The sequence below is a fragment of the Leptonychotes weddellii genome, chromosome 4, assembly GCF_054177405.1.
Source record: "Leptonychotes weddellii isolate Sample4059 chromosome 4, ASM5417740v2, whole genome shotgun sequence".
Taxonomy (NCBI): Eukaryota; Metazoa; Chordata; class Mammalia; order Carnivora; family Phocidae; genus Leptonychotes; species Leptonychotes weddellii.
Window position 1 is genome coordinate 788,187 of NC_138372.1, and position 17,073 is coordinate 805,259.

The 17,073-nt window shown below is 56.9% G+C and overlaps 1 protein-coding gene across 1 annotated transcript in view; it reads right to left on the bottom strand.

Annotated features, from left to right (window-relative positions):
- Nucleotides 1–17,073, bottom strand: part of CFAP74 (cilia and flagella associated protein 74) — a 68,477-nt gene that overhangs the window by 29,210 nt on the left and 22,194 nt on the right. The window contains exons 8-17 of the mRNA XM_081817311.1: nt 14,988–15,161; nt 14,285–14,395; nt 13,792–13,894; nt 12,815–12,972; nt 11,461–11,662; nt 9,997–10,155; nt 8,527–8,700; nt 7,893–8,011; nt 5,088–5,154; nt 4,607–4,696 (exon numbers count right to left, since the gene is read on the bottom strand). Coding sequence (XP_081673437.1) covers nt 4,607–4,696; nt 5,088–5,154; nt 7,893–8,011; nt 8,527–8,700; nt 9,997–10,155; nt 11,461–11,662; nt 12,815–12,972; nt 13,792–13,894; nt 14,285–14,395; nt 14,988–15,161 — 1,357 coding nt within the window. The remainder of the gene's footprint in view (nt 1–4,606; nt 4,697–5,087; nt 5,155–7,892; nt 8,012–8,526; nt 8,701–9,996; nt 10,156–11,460; nt 11,663–12,814; nt 12,973–13,791; nt 13,895–14,284; nt 14,396–14,987; nt 15,162–17,073) is intronic.

Below are 17,073 nucleotides of genomic sequence, written 5' to 3' on the forward strand. Positions count from 1 at the left end.
GGAGGGTATGTGCTATGGTGAGCACTGTGAATTGTGCAAGACTGATGAATCACAGACCTGTACCTCTGAAACACATAATGCAATATATGTTAAGAAAAAAAAAAAGAAACTGTCATATTAACTAACATAAGATGTTAATAGGGGAACCTGGCTGTGGGGTTAGCTAGGATTGCATTTTTTCTGTAATGCTAAAACTATTCTAAAAAACAAAGTCATTTAAGAAAAAGCCGAGCTAACATCCCCCTCGCTGGGGAGTCAGGAAGATCGAGAGGACACGCTCACGCTCAGAGGGTCTGGCAAGGCGGCCGCCATCCCAAAAGATACCAGTGTGCTGTACGCCCTTCCTTGCGGGGGGCGGGGGGGAGTGCGTCCTCCAGGGCACGCCCCCCCCTCGCCCTCATGGCCCGTTGGCAACTGGCCATCTGGGCGCCGGCTAAGAATGTCGTGTGCAGGCTGCCTCCCCGTGAGGCTTTTCTGGGCCCCAAGTTTGGAAGCCCAGGGGCCCCTCTCTCCTCTGTGCCCCTGCAGGACAGAAGCTGCTGAGGGAGACAGAACAGCCTGTGTGTGTATGTGGGTGTGCAGTGTGTGTGTGTGTTTTCGGGGGTGTGTGAGTACGAATGTGTGTGTATTCATGTGTGGCCGCCAATGGTGGGGTGTGTGGAATGTGTGGGTGTGCGTGTATGGAGTGGGGGGGGCAGGTGACCTGTCTCCTGGTTATAGGTCACCAGACTTCCGGAGGTCACATCTGGACAGGATGCAGGGGGCCCTCCCCAAGCATGCTGAGCTGGAGGCAGGGCCTGGGTGGGCCTGGGTTGCTGCCCTGGGCAGGGGCTGTGTGTTCTGAGTGTGGGGGTGATAGAAGGTCACGCATGAAACCGGGTGGCTGGAGGGCTGCCCTGCGGGGCCCCCCGTGTGCCCCTCTAGCCGTTCTCCCTTCTTCCTGTTCATGACAGGGCCGCTGAGCTTCAGCGGGACACGGAGCTGCCCGGTAAAGACTCTACTGCCCCGTCTACCCTGCAGCCAGGGGTCATCACGTGACCGTCACCTCCGGCTCACGCGGGTGACCTCGCCTTCCCCCTCCCTCCGACTGGGAAGGGACAAGTCTTGGAAGCCATCTGGGAGGGTGGCAGGGGCAGCCCACCGGCCAGACCCTCACCTCTGGGGCAGAAACAAGCCCCTGCTCAGCGAGGCCACAGTGTTGGGTATGTTCGTCACAGCAGCTCCCCCTGATGACTCCCTGAGCAAAGTGCCGAAGAGCCCAGAGGACACGAGGACCCTGTGCTGGGCATACCTGCCTGGGGGATGCTGGCCATCTATGTACTTGGCGACGGACTGGGCCAGCAGACGACAGGCTTCCTGCTGTCCGGCCTTTCTCCAGGGCCGAGTCCGGGGTCTGAAGCTCGACTCCACCACGTGTCGCTCTTTCTGGGGGCCCGTTCCCCAGCAGATAGTGGGCCCCGTGCCGTGGGCCACTCTGAGGAGAAGGCGGTATCCACACAGCATGGGGGCGGCTTGCCAGCCCGGGAACGGTGGTTGTCCTGGAGGCAGGAGGCGCCGGCAAACGTGGGCTCTCCACGGCCTCGGCGAGGCTCAGCAGCCTCCAGCGCAGCTGCCATGGCCCGGGGCCACAGCGCACAGGCTGTGTGTGAACCCACGCAGGGGCCCAGGGCGGCCACGGCCACGGCGGGGTAGTGTGAGTGCCAAGAATGGAGACTAAACGATCAAAACATGGAATACGCAAAACCCATGAATCCACGAGGAAACAGGAAGAAAGAGAAGCTAATTGCCACCATCGCAAGTGATAATTGTCCCAACTCCTCCTTACACTAAAGACCAGTAAACAAGTGAAAACACAGAGAAAGCAACAACTTAGTGCAGAAAACAGCACTATCGGCCTTCCCGGTGGGACGGGAGGCCCAGGGGCTGACACCCGGGAAACTCGGTTGCCCCAGGAGGCTCGTCCGGCCTAAGGAAGGGGCTGCTTCAGGCAGGAGGCATTGCTAAAACCGTGAGGTGATGGCCACGCTCGCTAGGGAGGTGGCAGTTGGTGCCATGCTGGGGTTCCAGACACGGTGTGGGCTGTTGCCACATTACCAGGAGACTGGTCTTGGTGTCAGCCCCAGTGGCAGGCGGGAGAAAGACTCAGGGGACTCAGAGATATGACAACGGGGTGTCAAGTCTGGAGGAAAGCAAGCAGAGCCTAGGGGACCGTGGGCGGGCCACCACCAGTGGACCAGCATCTGCATCATGGGGGCCCGGCAGTGGGAGACGAGGAATATGGCCCGAGACTCCCAAGCTGGATGAAAGATGTGAATATAAACGTCAAAGCAGCTCTCCGAACTCGGAGTAAGATGAACCCAAAGAGACCCACTCAGGGACACACTATAATCAGACCTTTGAGACAGAGGGGGAGAGAGGTGACCCAGTGCACACGAGGCCACAGCAAGATTGTCAGGAGATTTCAGAGACTCCGGAGGCCAGAGGGCAGTGGGCTGACATGTACAAAAGGCCAAAAGGGAAAAACTGTCAACGAAAAGCCCTTCTCCAGCAAAACTGTCTTTCCAAAGTGAGAGAAACCAGGACATTCCCAGATGAACAAAAGCCGAGGGCCTTGCAGGAAATGTGCCCGGAGCCCGGAGGCCAAACGGAGACCCGGGGACTTGTCACTGGAAGCCACCAGGAGAAATACAGCCTCAGTAAAGGTGAGCACACGGACAACATAAAATCTAGTGTTCTTGTCAAGGTGTTTTAAGTGTGGGTTTTATTCTCTACACGATTTAAGAGACTAATGCTTTTTTTTTTTTAAGCAGGTATTAGTCTAAGAGCTAATGTTATTGTCACTTTGGTTTGTAATCCAGGTTTTGTTTGCATTTCAAACATTATGAGTTTGTGGTTTTGGACACACAGTCACAGAGAAGTAATTCTGTGACATTAACACCCGAAAGGGGTGGGGGCCGAGCTGTAAGGAGCAGATCGTCTATACACTACTGAACTGAAGCCGGTGGAAGTTTTCTAAAGGGGGGGGGGTGTTGAGTGTTATGATGTTGCTGGTTTACTGGAAGTGGATCAGCAGAACAGACAGACAGATGGACAGACCAAGCAAATGTGGCAAACGTCGACAGGGATGGGATCCAGACAGCACACAGATGTTCAGTGCTTTTTTTCCTGCTTTTCCTTATGTTCGAAATTTTTCTTAATTAAAAAAAGGATCAGCGGTGACTACACGTATCACAATGAGCACTGAGTAGGGTATGGAACTGCCGAATCAATGTTGTACACCTGAAACTAATAGAACATTGTATGTCAACTATACTTCACTAATAAATATTAAAAAATAAATTAAAAGGTTTTAAAAAGAATCAGTTCCGCATAGCAAAGGCAGACAAGGTGAAAAGGCAGCCTACAGAATGGGAGAAAATATTTGCCATCCAAAATACATAAAGAACTCCTATAACTCAATAGCGAAAAAACAAACAGTTTGATTAAAATTGGGAAGGGGACCTGAAAGGACATTTTCTTTTTTTAAATAGAGAATAAAATTAAGGCAGTTCTTATTGACGGGGTGATCAGGTGGGCAATCCCCAGGGGTACTACACAGCTCTTCTCCACACCCCTAAACACACACTCTTCTAAAGGAGACATGCGGACGGCCAGCAGGCACCTGGAAATCACTCCATGTTGCTCATCATCAGGGAAACACAAGTCAACCCACAATGAGGTGTCACCTCACAGCTGTCAGAAAAGCTAGAATCAGAAACACTAGAAACAACAGGTGTTGGTGAGGACATGGAGAAAGGAGAACCAAGCTGGTGCAGCCAGGCTGGAGAACAGTGTGGAGTTTCCTCAAAAAGTTAAAAATAGACCTACCCTGCGATCAGCAATTTCACTTCCGGCAATACGCCCAAGGAAATGAAACCACTAACTCAAAAAGACATCTGCACCCCCATGTTCACAGCAATATTATTTCCAATAACCAACCAGTGGGTTCAGCCTAAGTGTCTGTCAATGGATGATCAGATAAAGAAGGTGGGGCATACATACAGTGGAATAAAAAAGAAGGAAATCTTGCCATTTAGAACAGCATGGAAGGGCCTTGAGGGCACTGTGTTAAGTGAGATAAGCCTGCCAGAGAAAGACAAATACTGTGTGACCTCACTTACGTGTGGAATCTAAAAAACCCAAGCTCATAGACATGGGCAGCAGAGTGATGGTTGCAGGAGGCGGGGGCAGGCAAAATGGGGGGAAGGTGGTCCAAAGGTGCAAATTTCAGCTGTCAGGCCTGGGGATGTGACACCCAGCATGGTGACTATAGTTTAAAAGGGAAATCGAGGGGACATCACAGAGCTGCCGAGGGGACCAGCATCTCCTGAGATGAGCCCGAAGGTCTCCCGCAGTCTGGGCTCTGCGTGGTGCAGGACTTGGCCCTGGCTTCCCAGCGTCAATGTGAGTGCTCACCTTCCCAGAACAGTCTGCGAACTCTCACCTGCCCAGGGCTCGGCCCCAGCCTCACCTGAGTGGCGTGGGACCGAGGCCGGACCCAGGACGCGCTGCGTAGGCGCCACCAGGACCTCCCTAGAGGTGCCGGCTCGGGCGTCTCTGGACTTACTGCACATTTCTTCGTGGAGCACTTCAGCGGAACAGAAAATCCACCCGTCTGAGTCATAAATGAGACGTTTCCTTCCAGATCTTTGTTTATCTAAAAAATAAAACACCCCAACCGCCATAACGTTTGTAACGTTACCACGGGCTGGACCTGGGCATGGCGGCGGCTGGGAGGAGCCTCGCACTGGCCAGGGCCTGTTAGAACATTCTAACATGCCCCATTTCGACCCAAGAACACCACCAGATCACACCTGCTGGCTAGCAAACCATCAGGGCAGCCTTGTAGTTCTTCCCAGCGTCAGGAACATGCCGAATATGTTTGGAAACAGAACAGGGGCCTGTGACCCCTACTGAGGCCCGTGTGTCATTCCTCCATCAGCACATCAGTGTCTGCAGGGCCCGAAAAGGAGACCGGTTCCACCCACCACCCACTCACGATGGAGGGAAGTCCCTTTACATGATCTGGTTTCGGAACAGACACTCACCATGGGCTTGAAGGTGACAAGTACTTTGCAGGACATCCCGGCTGACATGGGCCCAGGGGGATCCAAGCTGTAGGCACAACCGTCCATGGGATACGTGATCAGATCGACAGGGAAGGCACAGCGGGGCTGGAATCAACTGTATGGCAGCCACGGCCCAGAGCAGGCACTGAGCGGGCCTTCTGGACCCTGTCCTGCCCATCCTGGGCGTCGTGCCCCAGGTCCCAGGTCCCAGGAAACATTCAGGTGACATCTGAATGTGTGCAGAGTGAATGAGGGGCCAGGTGCCATGGGGTGAGCAGTGACCAGGGTCCTGGAGGACACGCATGTACCTGCCTGGACCAAGGGCAGGGTTTCAACACCAGTGTGAGGGGTTGTGAGCCCCATAGGGGGCCCTGACCCTGCACACAGCTGGGACCCTCTGAACCCCACTTTCAGGGAAAGATCCGGGGAAAGATGCCCAGCTCCACAGGGAGATTCGAGGGCATCTGGCTTGTCTTGGTCTGGATCCTGAGTGAGGAAAATAAGCTCCCAGAGAATTTCTAATGTGGGATGTATTTTCACAAGGTTGGATTTTACCTAAGGTGCTTGGATTAGAAAGACACAAGCTAAAATTTAATAGAATTGTTTTCCCCTTGGCTGGCAATGACCTCACGGCACCAGGCAGAAGCAAATTAAAAACTTCTCTGGTTGTGAGGGAAGGTTCTTGATGCCACATCACAGACACCCTGGGGGGCAGAGTCCCACTGGTGAGAAGACAGGATTCCCTTGTTGGAAAGGAGGCGTGGATGCCAACAACACGTGCAGACAGAAGGCCAAACTCCAAGGGCCTCGGATAAGAGAACGATTGATGGCGACTTTAAGAGATGTAATGTTAGGGCGCCTGGGTGGCTCAGTTGGTTGAGCTACTGCCTTCGGCTCAGGTCATGATCCTGGAGTCCCGGGATCGAGTCCCGCATTGGGCTCCCTGCTCGGCAGGGAGTCTGCTTCTCCCTCTGACCCTTCCCCCTCTCATGCTCTATCTCATTCTCTCTCAAATGAATAAATAAAATCTTAAAAAAAAAAAAAAAAGAGATGTAATGTTAAAATGATCAAGGACAGAAATAGAGAATCACAGACATGAGAAAGGAACTGGTCGCCATCGCGAAGTTGCTGCTGGCCTGAGGCAGGATGCAGGGCTTCTGGAAATGAGAAGTATGGCCCTGAAACAAGAGACTCGGTGACAATTTCAACAGTCAGTCAGACACAGAGAGGAGGACGGACTGAGTGTCAGACTCGAGAACACACCTGGACACTCAGCTGGAGAGACGGCCACAGCTGTTCAGACGTCTGGGTCCTCAGTGAGCCCTAACGCGTCTAAGAAAATCAGCCCACAGCTGACGCACTGTGGAGGAGCTGCAGGACCCCGGAAACGGGGAAGTGTCAAGGCGACCAGAGGGAAGCCAGACAACCCACCAAGGGCTGTACCTTCGGGCTGAAAGGCAACTTGGCAGCAGAAGACATAGGGGGGGATAACCTCAGTGCGGGGATCCCAGCTCCAGCCCCAGTGGGGAGTGCTTTGGGTGCCAAGGGAACAGACACCCTGAGTCTGGGCCCCTGAGGCCCCCCAGAGACCCGCAGACCAGCATGAAGAACAAGTAGACCACAGGAATCCTGCACCTCCGGCATGACCACAGGACAGAGTAGTGGTGCTAAGCAGTGATTTCCAGCCGTGCTCTGCCCACGCAAGCCTCTGCAGATAGCCGAAGGGTCCAGAACACTGCAGGCATGGGAACGCAGGTCCCATGTCTAACCTACAGCAGCCCCCGGAAGAGAACAGCGTGTCCTGCGTGGGAGAAGCTGACCAGGACCCAGGTCGGTGAGCACGGATCGCAGGGACAGGTTGTGGGGATGGGCAGTGGGACCTGCGCTCCAGCCAGGAGTCCTAGAGCCGTCTGGGGTCATCATGGGCCTCCAAACACATCAACTAAAAACTGGCAGAAACCAGGAAGAAGCTTTCTTTTTTTTTTTTTTAAAGATTTTATTTATTTATTTGACAGAGAGAGACACAGTGAGAGAGGGAACACAAGCAGGGGGAGTGGGAGAGGGAGAAGCAGGCTCCCTGCAGAGCAGGGAGCCCGATGTGGGACTCGATCCCAGGACCCTGGGATCATGACCTGAGCCGAAGGCAGTCGCTTAACCAACTGAGCCACCCAGGCGCCCTAGGAAGAAGCTTTCTTAAAACCAAAGGCAAAATGCTAAGGAGCAGAAGCAGAGAGACAATGAAGCAGACACAAGCAGGTCAGCATGAGAAAAATGAGGGAAAAAAATAAAGCAGGGAAGAAGCAGGCGTTAAAGGGCACCAGATAGACGTGAAAGAAGATCCAACTCGCGTACCAGTGGGGTCGTAGAAGGAGGACACAGAAGCACGGTGACAGAGGGGACATGCAGACAGCTGGACGGACAAGTCCCTGTCTTTAACCTTCACACAGAAAAGGCCCAACAACTGCTGGGGACATCTTCCCCAGAGAGGGCAGCACCAGAACATGGACAGGGACGGAAATGATCATGGAGACCGGGGCTGGCCTCAGACAACATCACCCAAGCAGGCATACAGAGCCGTCTCCCAGCAGAACACTTTGCACTGGGACCACGTGCCGCGCGGGCGTGAGGGCTGTGGATGGCGGTCTGACACCCGGGGGCCTGTGTCCCCCGGCCCCAGTGCCCCCAGCCCCCGTGCCCCCCGGTTCCCGCACTCCCCGGCCCGTGTCCCACAGTTCATGCCCCCCAGCCCCTACCCCCTGGCCCCCATGCCCCCCGGCCTCTCACTCGATGTGGATGAAGTCCCGGAGATGATCCTCCACGCCCACCAGCTTGCAATAGTTAATGGTGTAGGTGGTGTTTATCAACGTGATCTTTTTCTTGTACACTTTGCCAATATCAAAATCCTGGAAAAATCAGAGAAGTTATTCCAAGCCTGTCGGAGGGAAGCCGCCTGCGAGCATGCGCCGGCAGGCTCTCCTCATGTGCCCCCCATGCCCAGCGTGCTGAGGACATGACCAAGGTCTCGGAGACGAGCACGAGGAGCGTTAGGAGACCAGGAGCAATTCCCAAGGTTTCCCAACTTAGGAAGGGCCCCTCTGGGGACGCACGAAGAGCAGAGAGAGCGGGAGCAGGAAATGGCTTCCTGGGGACCTCGGCCAGCGTGGGGCCCAGGGCTGGCGCCCAACTCTGTCTGACGGACTCAGGACCGCATGTGCGGTCCTCTCCTCTCCTGCAGAGTCTGGTGACTGTGACGACGCGTGAGCACTGACCTCCTCACTGTCCCTTCCCAGGGAGGCTGTCCCCTGGGACGAGGGCCCTCCTGGGGCTGGTGTCTGACCCCCCACAACACCCTCAGCACCAGGGGAGGCCGGTAGGGCCGTGTCCCTCCTGTGTGCCTGGGTGGGCTCTCGGGGCTCACCTTGAAGTGGATGAGCTTGGGCTTGCTATTGAAGGGGTGACCTTTGAACTCACACCCGGACACCACCTGCTTGTGGGTCACTCTGCAGCGCACCTGCTCCATGGTGCGGGCCAGGATGTCCTTGTCCATCTTTGTCCCACCCACGGGCTTCCGGTCCACCTCCTCTTTGGGCACCTGAGGTTCCAGAGACACAGCGGCCGACACTCAAGGGCAAGCCCAGGCCCAGCGAGACGCTCTGCTCCCCGTGGCCAAGGGCAGCTTGGGGGCCACAGGAGTTAGCGGCCCAGAGCCAGGGCCCAGAGCAGCCAGGGCAGGGGACAGCCCGCACCATGTGGCAGCCCACTTAGAGAGAGCCCCGGCAGCAGCGAGGCGGACGGTCCTTACTTCAGAGAGGAAGGAAAGATGAGAAGAGTAGACACGTCCAGGGTCCCAGCAGATTTCTGGGAAGTAATGGCAGAGCGGGTTTTCTAGATTTTTGAATAGTTCACTTTATCTGTTTTTATTTATTTATTTATTTTTATTTTTTTGGCAGGGGAGGGGCAGAGGGAGAGAGAATCTTTTTATTTTTTTTAAGATCTTATTTATTGGAGAGAGAGAGAGAGAGAGAGCACAAGCAGGGGGAGTGGCAGGGAGAGGGAGAAGCAGACTCCCCACTGAGCAGGGAGCCCAATGCGGGGCTCGATCCCAGGACCCTGGGACCATGACCTGAGCCGAAGGCAGACACTTAACGACTGAGCCACCCAGGCGCCCCGGGAGAGAGAGAATCTTAAGCAGGCTCTGCGCTGGGCGTGGGGCACCTCAGTGCTCAGTTGGTTGAACGTCTGACTCTTGATTTTGGCTCAGGTCATGAACTTGGGGTTAAGAGATCAAGCCTCAGGGGGCGCCTGGGTGGCTCAGTCCGTTAAGCGGCTGCTTTCAGCTCAGGTCATGATCCTGGGGTCTTGGGATCGAGCCCCACATCTGGCTCCCTGCTCAGCGGAGAGCCTGCTTCTCCCTCTCCATCTGCCTGTCACTCTGCCTACTTGTGCTCTCTCTCTGTCAAATAAATAAATAAAATTTAAAAAAAAAAAGAGATCAAGCCTCAGGTTGGGCTCTGTGCTCAGTGGGGAGTCTGCTTGTCCCTCTGCCCCTCCCCCCTGTGCTCTCTCTTTCTCTCTCTCAAATAAATAAATAAATCTTAAAAAAAATAAAATAAAGAGCTAAAGTCTCAGTAGCAACAGAGCAAAATAAAAAGAGATGCTTAACTGACTGAGCCACCAAGACGTCCCAGTTTCCTAGATTTTTAAGTCAGGCCAAGAGGAAGGTTTTGAAACGTGCAACAGGAAACAATGTTTCCTCAAGCGGCACAAATAACAGTGTCTCCCTGAGTGACGTTGAGTAACCGGGCATGGGGCTCTCTCTGCGGCCTTGGCTCTAGGCCAGCAGGGCGGGCGTTTCGACCTCGCGGACCTGGAAGCAGGAATCACTCACCTGGTACGGCTTATAGTCTTCCTTCCAGAGCCCGGGGATCTCGGGCTCAGCCAGCGTGTCATCTTCCCAGCTGGTGTTTCCGGGGTCCCCCTGGACAGACTCACTGGAAATGGCTTCCAGTAACTGAGGGGTTTTGGGGTGTGCGGCCCCGTCGCTGTCCTGCCGTTGAGGAAAGGAATTCAGTAGCTAATTACAGAAAACAGGGACTCTACAGATCAGCAAGAAGAAAATAACCCTCATCGTGAGCCCCTTGGGCACATCTTTTTCTCTTTACCTGAGAACCAGAACACAGTCTCTTTTGTAACTTTACCCATTTAAAATATAAGTATCTTTATACGGCATTAAATTTTTCTCCAACATCCACAAAAGAATCCGCAAGACACTGATTTATGGACCTACTGGAACCCTTTTCACCGACCCTTAGTTTTGCATTATTTCTAATTTTTGCGTCTAATTTTTGCCCTTCATGGTTACCACCCGAGGATGCCTGGTCCTGGAATTAGGCTTCAGTGGAGCCGGGCTGCAGCCTCCCTCCAGGGCACCTAGTGTGGAGGGTCAGGGAAGGCTCCTGGGGCAGCTGGCTGGAGACTCAGCCCAGGGGGCCGGGGAGGAAGGCAGGTGTGAAGGCCCAGAGGTATGAGCCAGCTCAGTGTGGGGGCGGGGCTGAAGCAGGAAAAGACTGAAAACCACCTCAGGACAGAGTGAAGGCCCCACAGAGGCCAGAGGCCGAGGGCAGAGGCCTGAGAGGCTTTTTAGGGCCGCGGATTTGTTGGAGCCAGTGACCTGGACCTTCAGGTTTTGGGGTGCACAAGGGCAGAAGTGCTGCGCTGGGCTCAGGAGGGGGTCCTGATGTCCCTACCCCACACCCCCCGAGACAGGTAAACAGGTCACCTAACTGGGTGGCTGGCACGGAGTTGGCCCTTGGTAGGGATGAAGACGTGAATGGATGAGGGAATGCACAAGAGGGAAGATGCTGGTGTCTGGGGGCACAAATGGCCCTTGGCCCGGGACTGGCCTTTGGTCATTGGCCTGTCTCGGTTATGTAGGGACAGGTCAGGCGGCCCGAGCCAACCTTGTTGCGGGCGACACCGTGGCCACGGGCTTCCCCACCTGCAGTGCTATCCCCAGGGGGTGGCTCCCATGGTGGGTGAGGCACCAGAGACCTGGGCCTGTCCTTGTACCTGTGCTGTCACCCGGGGAAGGACAGCTCTCTGGTGGCCTGCCACCCCACCCGCTGCGGAGAGGACATGCCCGCCCCGCGTTGGGGCCTCCCAGCAAAAGGGCAGCCCAGGAAAAACATGCCGAGAAGAGGAAAAGGAGACATCCTGGTGCAGGACACGCAGTTTCTTCTGTTGGATCTTAGCTGGAGGCGTTTATACGATGACTCAAGGTCCCGGGCCCTCGGGTCATCCGCCTGCTTCCCTGGAGGTGCGCGCATTTGATGGGCAAGGGCACCCGGCTCACCAGCAGGTGATAGGAAAGCACTGTGTCCCTCCCTTCACAGATGTCTGTGACATAGCTCCACGTCTTATCCCTCAGAGTCAGCCGGTCCGTGGCTTTGGCAGGGGAAGACTGTTTCTTCTTCCTGTTCTCTTCCTCAGCCTCCTCTTTCAAAATCCGACTTACGATCTCCTGCTTTCTGAGCTTCTGCTCCTCCTCAAAGGTGCTGTGGGAAAACACCATGTGGGCCCAGAGGAGGCAAGATTCGAGCTGCCTCCGGGGGCCCAGGCGGCCCGAGCTCAGCTCAGCAGCCCTCACGAGCCCCTTCCGCAGCAGCGCAGGTCCAGCACCTCCGGGCGCAGGGTTGCAAGGAGCTGGCCCTTGCACAAGCCCCCTGGCTGCTGAGGGAGCAGATGAGGCCAGGATGGCCACCAGGCCGGAGGCCCAGGACTTGGTCCTGCCTGGCCCAGGCCCAGGCCCCACAATAAACCTTGACCCCACAGGAGCTGCCCCTTCCTCCTGGCTTCCAGGCCGGCAGCTGGGGCACTCCCGCTGAGGCACGAGCCAACGCCACCCTCACTCATCCCAGCTGCTTCTCCCTGGCTCTTCCTGTGTGCCAGGACTGCCAGACTAGGGGGCTCGGGGGAGCTGCCACTGGGAGCCCCTAGCAGGGTGGGGAGATGGCAGAGCTCCTGTGGTGACCCTCAGGGCACAGTGACTCCCAGACGGGAGACGCCGTCCCCAGAGAGACGACCGGGAGGCCACCCCTGGGTAGACCCTAACAGTGACCGTGGTTGGGGGCGGGGGAGCTGGGAGTGCAGGAGGCGGGCAGGGGCAGAACACTGACCTTGGGATCTTGGGAAGCCCACTCCTGCAGGGGGCTTGGGGGCGGGAGGCAGGGCGGGGTACAGCCTGGGGGGCGAGGCATAGGGGCCCTGCTGGGTGGAGGGGGGGTCTCAGGGTGAAGGACGGGGATGCAGGCCACACTGAGGAGGCAGCACGGAGCGCCCGTTTGGAGGAAATCAGAAAGTGGAGCCCCCAAGGGTGAGCTGCCCACAGCCCCCCAGAGGAGGGTCCCGGATTGCCCAGAGACAGAGAGAGTGAGCCATATTGCGGCCTTGGCGCAGCTCTTGAGAAACCGGGAAACCAGGCCAGGAGCCCAAGTGGGGCCGCGCTAGGGGTGATAGGGCTGGAAGGGTCTGTGTTCTGAGGCCCAGGGGAGGCCCCACCTGCTGGGGTCTGGATAGCAGCGTGCGGAGGGAGGGCTGGAGCCCCCATCTGAGGGGAAGCCCAGGGAGGGAAGCAGCTTGGCTAACTGTGATGGACACGCCTCCCACGGCCCAGGGGCACGTGCCCTGGAGTGCCACCTCGCACTCACTGTTTCTGGGCGTCCAGCTCCTGGCACCGGCGTTGATGGAAAAGGTGCTTGAAGGCGTCCCCACCTTGGGCCAGAATCATCTCCTTCTCGGCTTGGGCCTTCTGCTCGGCCAGCTCTGCCTTGGCCTGGCCCCATGCTTGAAATTTCCGGAGCGTTTCCTTGGGAACAGAGAGCAGGCTTATAGAACTGACAGACGCATGTGCACACACACCGGAACTTTCTATTGCACGGGTGAGGTTAAGTTAGCTCTGAGATGCCTGAATAGATGTTGCAGAGCCCTACTCCCTCACCTGGCCCGCCCACCTACTGACCAACCTCCTCAAGATCCTCAGGGGCTTCCCGCAACCTGAGTGCACTGTCTTCCGCTGTTCCGCAGGACTGGCCCCTGGCCTCTGCCCCCCGGCTGTTTCTTGGCCACGCTGGGCTTCGCTCCAAGAGGCCTGCTCTCTCTTGCCTCCGAGCCTTTGCAGATGCTGATCCCCTTCTTCCCTCTCTACTTTCCAGGCCTAACTGCCACACCCCAGGCCCCAGGGGGGTGTCACTTCCTCCAGCAAGATCCTGGGCCCCCGCACATGGCCTCACCAAGCTCTGGTCCTCCTGGAGGCTTGTCATCGCGCCTCCCATGCACCAGGCCCCATGAGGACAGGTCTGTGCACTTTCTTCCTGCCCGGCTAGGCACCTGGCTAGGGCCAGCACAGACCCGGGGGCAACAGATCCTGGGGGGAGTGACTGAGTGGTGAGTCGGAGGACACGAGACTGCCATCCAGAGGAGCAGGGATTCAGGAGGACAGGACAGGGCGGGCCAAGCGGTGTGCAGGTGTGGACCCCTGCGTGGAAGGACACACGCCCGCCTGGACAGGCTCATGGAGCGCTGCGCGGGGCCCTGAGGGTGTCGGGAGGCTCTCACACTGTCGCTCCTGGATTGCAGTGCATCCCGCGGGCCAGGGCCCATGACGGCTGGGAGCCGGGGCACCTACCCTGTTGGCAGTGATGCTGCTCTTCAGAGCCAGCACGGCGTCCATGCGCCTCTTCATGTGCGCCCGGGACTTCCTCTCCTCCTTCCTCTCCTGCTCTCGAATTCTGGAGAACGGTGCATTTTTCACCAGAAGTGCCAAGGTCATATCGATGCGCAAGTACAGAACCAGAAGGAGCCTGGGGGTTGGTCATGTCCACCAAGGAAATAATGGAATGTGGTGGCATGAGAGGTACATGCAAAGTGCTGTTTGAACCTCTGATACGAGGAAACATTGAAACACGTTTCCCTGGACTGGAGGTTCCTGCCATCTTATGGTAGGTCCTCTCCTGAAAATAAGCAGGCAATCGGCTCAAAACTAAAAATAGTTTTATTATTTTTTGACAGTAAGGTGATGATTTAATAATAAAATTGGGGAATTTTAAAACAAAAACAAAGGATCCATTCTTACATTTCTTCTCTGGGGAATCAATGGGAAGAGAGTCTGAGAACGCTACCTTCTCAGGGAGGCCTTCAGGAACCTCACTGCGATCTTGTGATTCCTCTGGGCGTCTTCCACCAGCTTCTGGTGCCTGAGCCCGTGCTCCCTCTGGAGGTATATGGACTTCCTGCAGTGGGAACAGAAGCGCATGAGCACTGGGGGCCACGCCCACCTGGGGAACAGGTGTCCCTAAGAGCCAGGCTGGCGGCACCTGTGTCCTTGTGCTGAGGGCGAGGGCCAGGAGGGGGACATGGGGCGGAGCGGGCACCATGGGCAGGACGAGGACCAAGCTGGTGGGGAGGGGCAGGTGAGGACCCCATGAGTGACCAGGGACTTGGCTCCCATGGAAGGAGCAGAGAAACCTGGCAGTGGATTGGCTAGGGTGGGGAGGAGAAGAGTAGCGAGGACCTCAGGTAAGGACTGAGAGGTAAGGAGATGGGGACTACACCAGGGGGGCGGGAGTGGTGCTCCCTTCACAGTGGGGTGGTGCTCAGGAGCCTGGCCCAACAGGAGGCCCCTGGACGGGGGCCGCACCCGGGGACGTGCGGGGACTGAGCCCCTGGGAGCAGCCAGAGCAGGAATGGGAAGGAAAAGTGACTTAAGGTCGGGGTGGGGGGGCATGGGGCAGGGGCGGGGCTCAGGCAGGACCACAGCCGAGCTGGCTCTGGAGAAGCTCTGGAGAGCCCCTCTCCCCCCTGCAGCAGGTCCTCACCACCTACCTGACCCTCAGCAGCCGGTTCCGCTCAGCCTTCTCCAAGGCCTCCTCCTCCTTGCGGAGCTGCTTGGCCGCCTGCTCCTGGAGGCGCTTCCTGCCAGCCACCTCCTCCTCCTGGGCAGACTTTGGGCCGTCCTCGAGCTGTCCCTCCTGGATTGCAATGTGCCACATGGTGCTCCTTCAAACAAGAGGCACTTCTGTTTCTGTCAGTGAAGGTGTTGGAGACCTGGGGCCGTACCCAGGCGTAGTGTCCACGCCAGGGGTCTGGGAGTGCCTGGACATCCAGTTTTGACAAACACCACGGAAGGTCATCTCGTCCTCCTGGGAGCCCTCTGGGCCTGCAGTGCTGGAGAGGGAGGCTCCCCCATTCACCTCAGCACCAGCGGCCCCTGCCCTACTTGAACCTGGATCTCCACTTCCTGAGTGTCCGTGGGCATTTACCTGCACCTGCCCCCTCCGGGCCTGAGGACAGGCATGGCACTCTGAAATAGGCCAGGGACACAGGTGGGAGATGCTGCCTTTGAAGGGGGCTCCCTGTGGCTCTGGGACAGAGACAGGGCCAGGGGCAGCGCGGGGCATGGAGGGGAGGAGGGCTGGTGCCGTAACGGGTAGCGGGTCGGGGTTCTGGGTATGGATGGGCAGCAGGGATGTTCGGCTGATTGATTATAGGGTCCCTAGGCCTGAAAAAAGATAGAGGTTTTACTAAGGTCTCACTTTCTCTGAATAACCAGTGTGGTCAGTCAGAGAGAGGTGACCGTGGAAAGAAGGTCAGAGGGCCAGACAGGCTGCTGGAGGATGGGGAGGCACACAGACTCGCCCCTCTGGGGCTGAGGAGGCCTCAACTCCCGCTGAGCACCCAGTCCACCCGCAGCAGAGAGCAGGCCAGGCCCCATCTGGTACACGCCCTTCAGGCCCCAGATGGTCTTGCACCAGGCCGGGCACGGCGATTTGTGCTCTCGGGAACAGTCACTTCCTCTGGACACAGGGCTTCCTTCTTCACCTGTGTCCTCGTTACTGCCGTGATTCTCTGAGGAGGCACGGTCGCTCAGCTCACCAGGCATTACCGTGACTTCCGCACAATGGCGTCATTTTAGAGACCAAAGTGCCGTGGTGGGGTGAAGGCTCAGTTCGCCGCTTGCCAGGCGCCTCACGGGGACAGCAGCTGGTTTTGCCGGGGAACGCCAACTTGAGACTCAGTATGAGGTGGCCAGTTCCCAAGATGACAGCCCGTGACCCTGCCTCTTGTGTGTACACCCTGAGCAGCCTGCACCCGCCTGGTCTCACGGTGGATCCAAATGTGGCAGAAGTGACGGTACATCACTTCCGAGATGACGCTGGGGCTTTTGCTTTGCTTCTTCCCCTCTCCCTCCACATTGCTCACCCTGGGGGCTCAGTGCCCTGTTGTGAGCAGCCCTAGGGGGAGGCTCATGTTGGGGAGAACTGAGTGAGCTTGGAAGCTGATCCTCCATCCAGCCCAGTGAACCTTCAGATGATGCCTTGGCTGACATCCTCATGGAAGACCTTGAGTCAGAACCCCTCAGCTACACTGCTTCTGGGTTCCCGACCATCTAGGAAGGCTGAGGTAATGCTCGTCATGTTCAACTGCAGATGCACCGGACCCTGCTACACACAAGAACACAGATGCACCTGGACCCCGCTACACACAAGAACACGGATGCACCTGGACCCCTGCTACACACAAGAACACGGATGCACCTGGACCCCGCTACAGACAAGAACACAGATGCACCGGACCCCCACTACACACAAGAACACGGATGCCCCGGACCCCCGCTACACACAAGAACACGGATGCACCTGGACCCTGCTACACACAAGAACACGAATGCACCTGGACCCCTGCTACACACAAGAACAGAGATGCACCTGGACCCCTCCTACACACAGGAACACGGATGCACCGGACCCGCTACACACAAGAACACGGATGCACTGGACCCCCACTACACACAAGAACACGGATGCCCCGGATTCCTGCTACACACAAGAACACGTATGCACCAGACCCCCGCTACACACAAGAACACGGATGCACCTGGACCCCGCTACACACAAGAACACAGATGCCC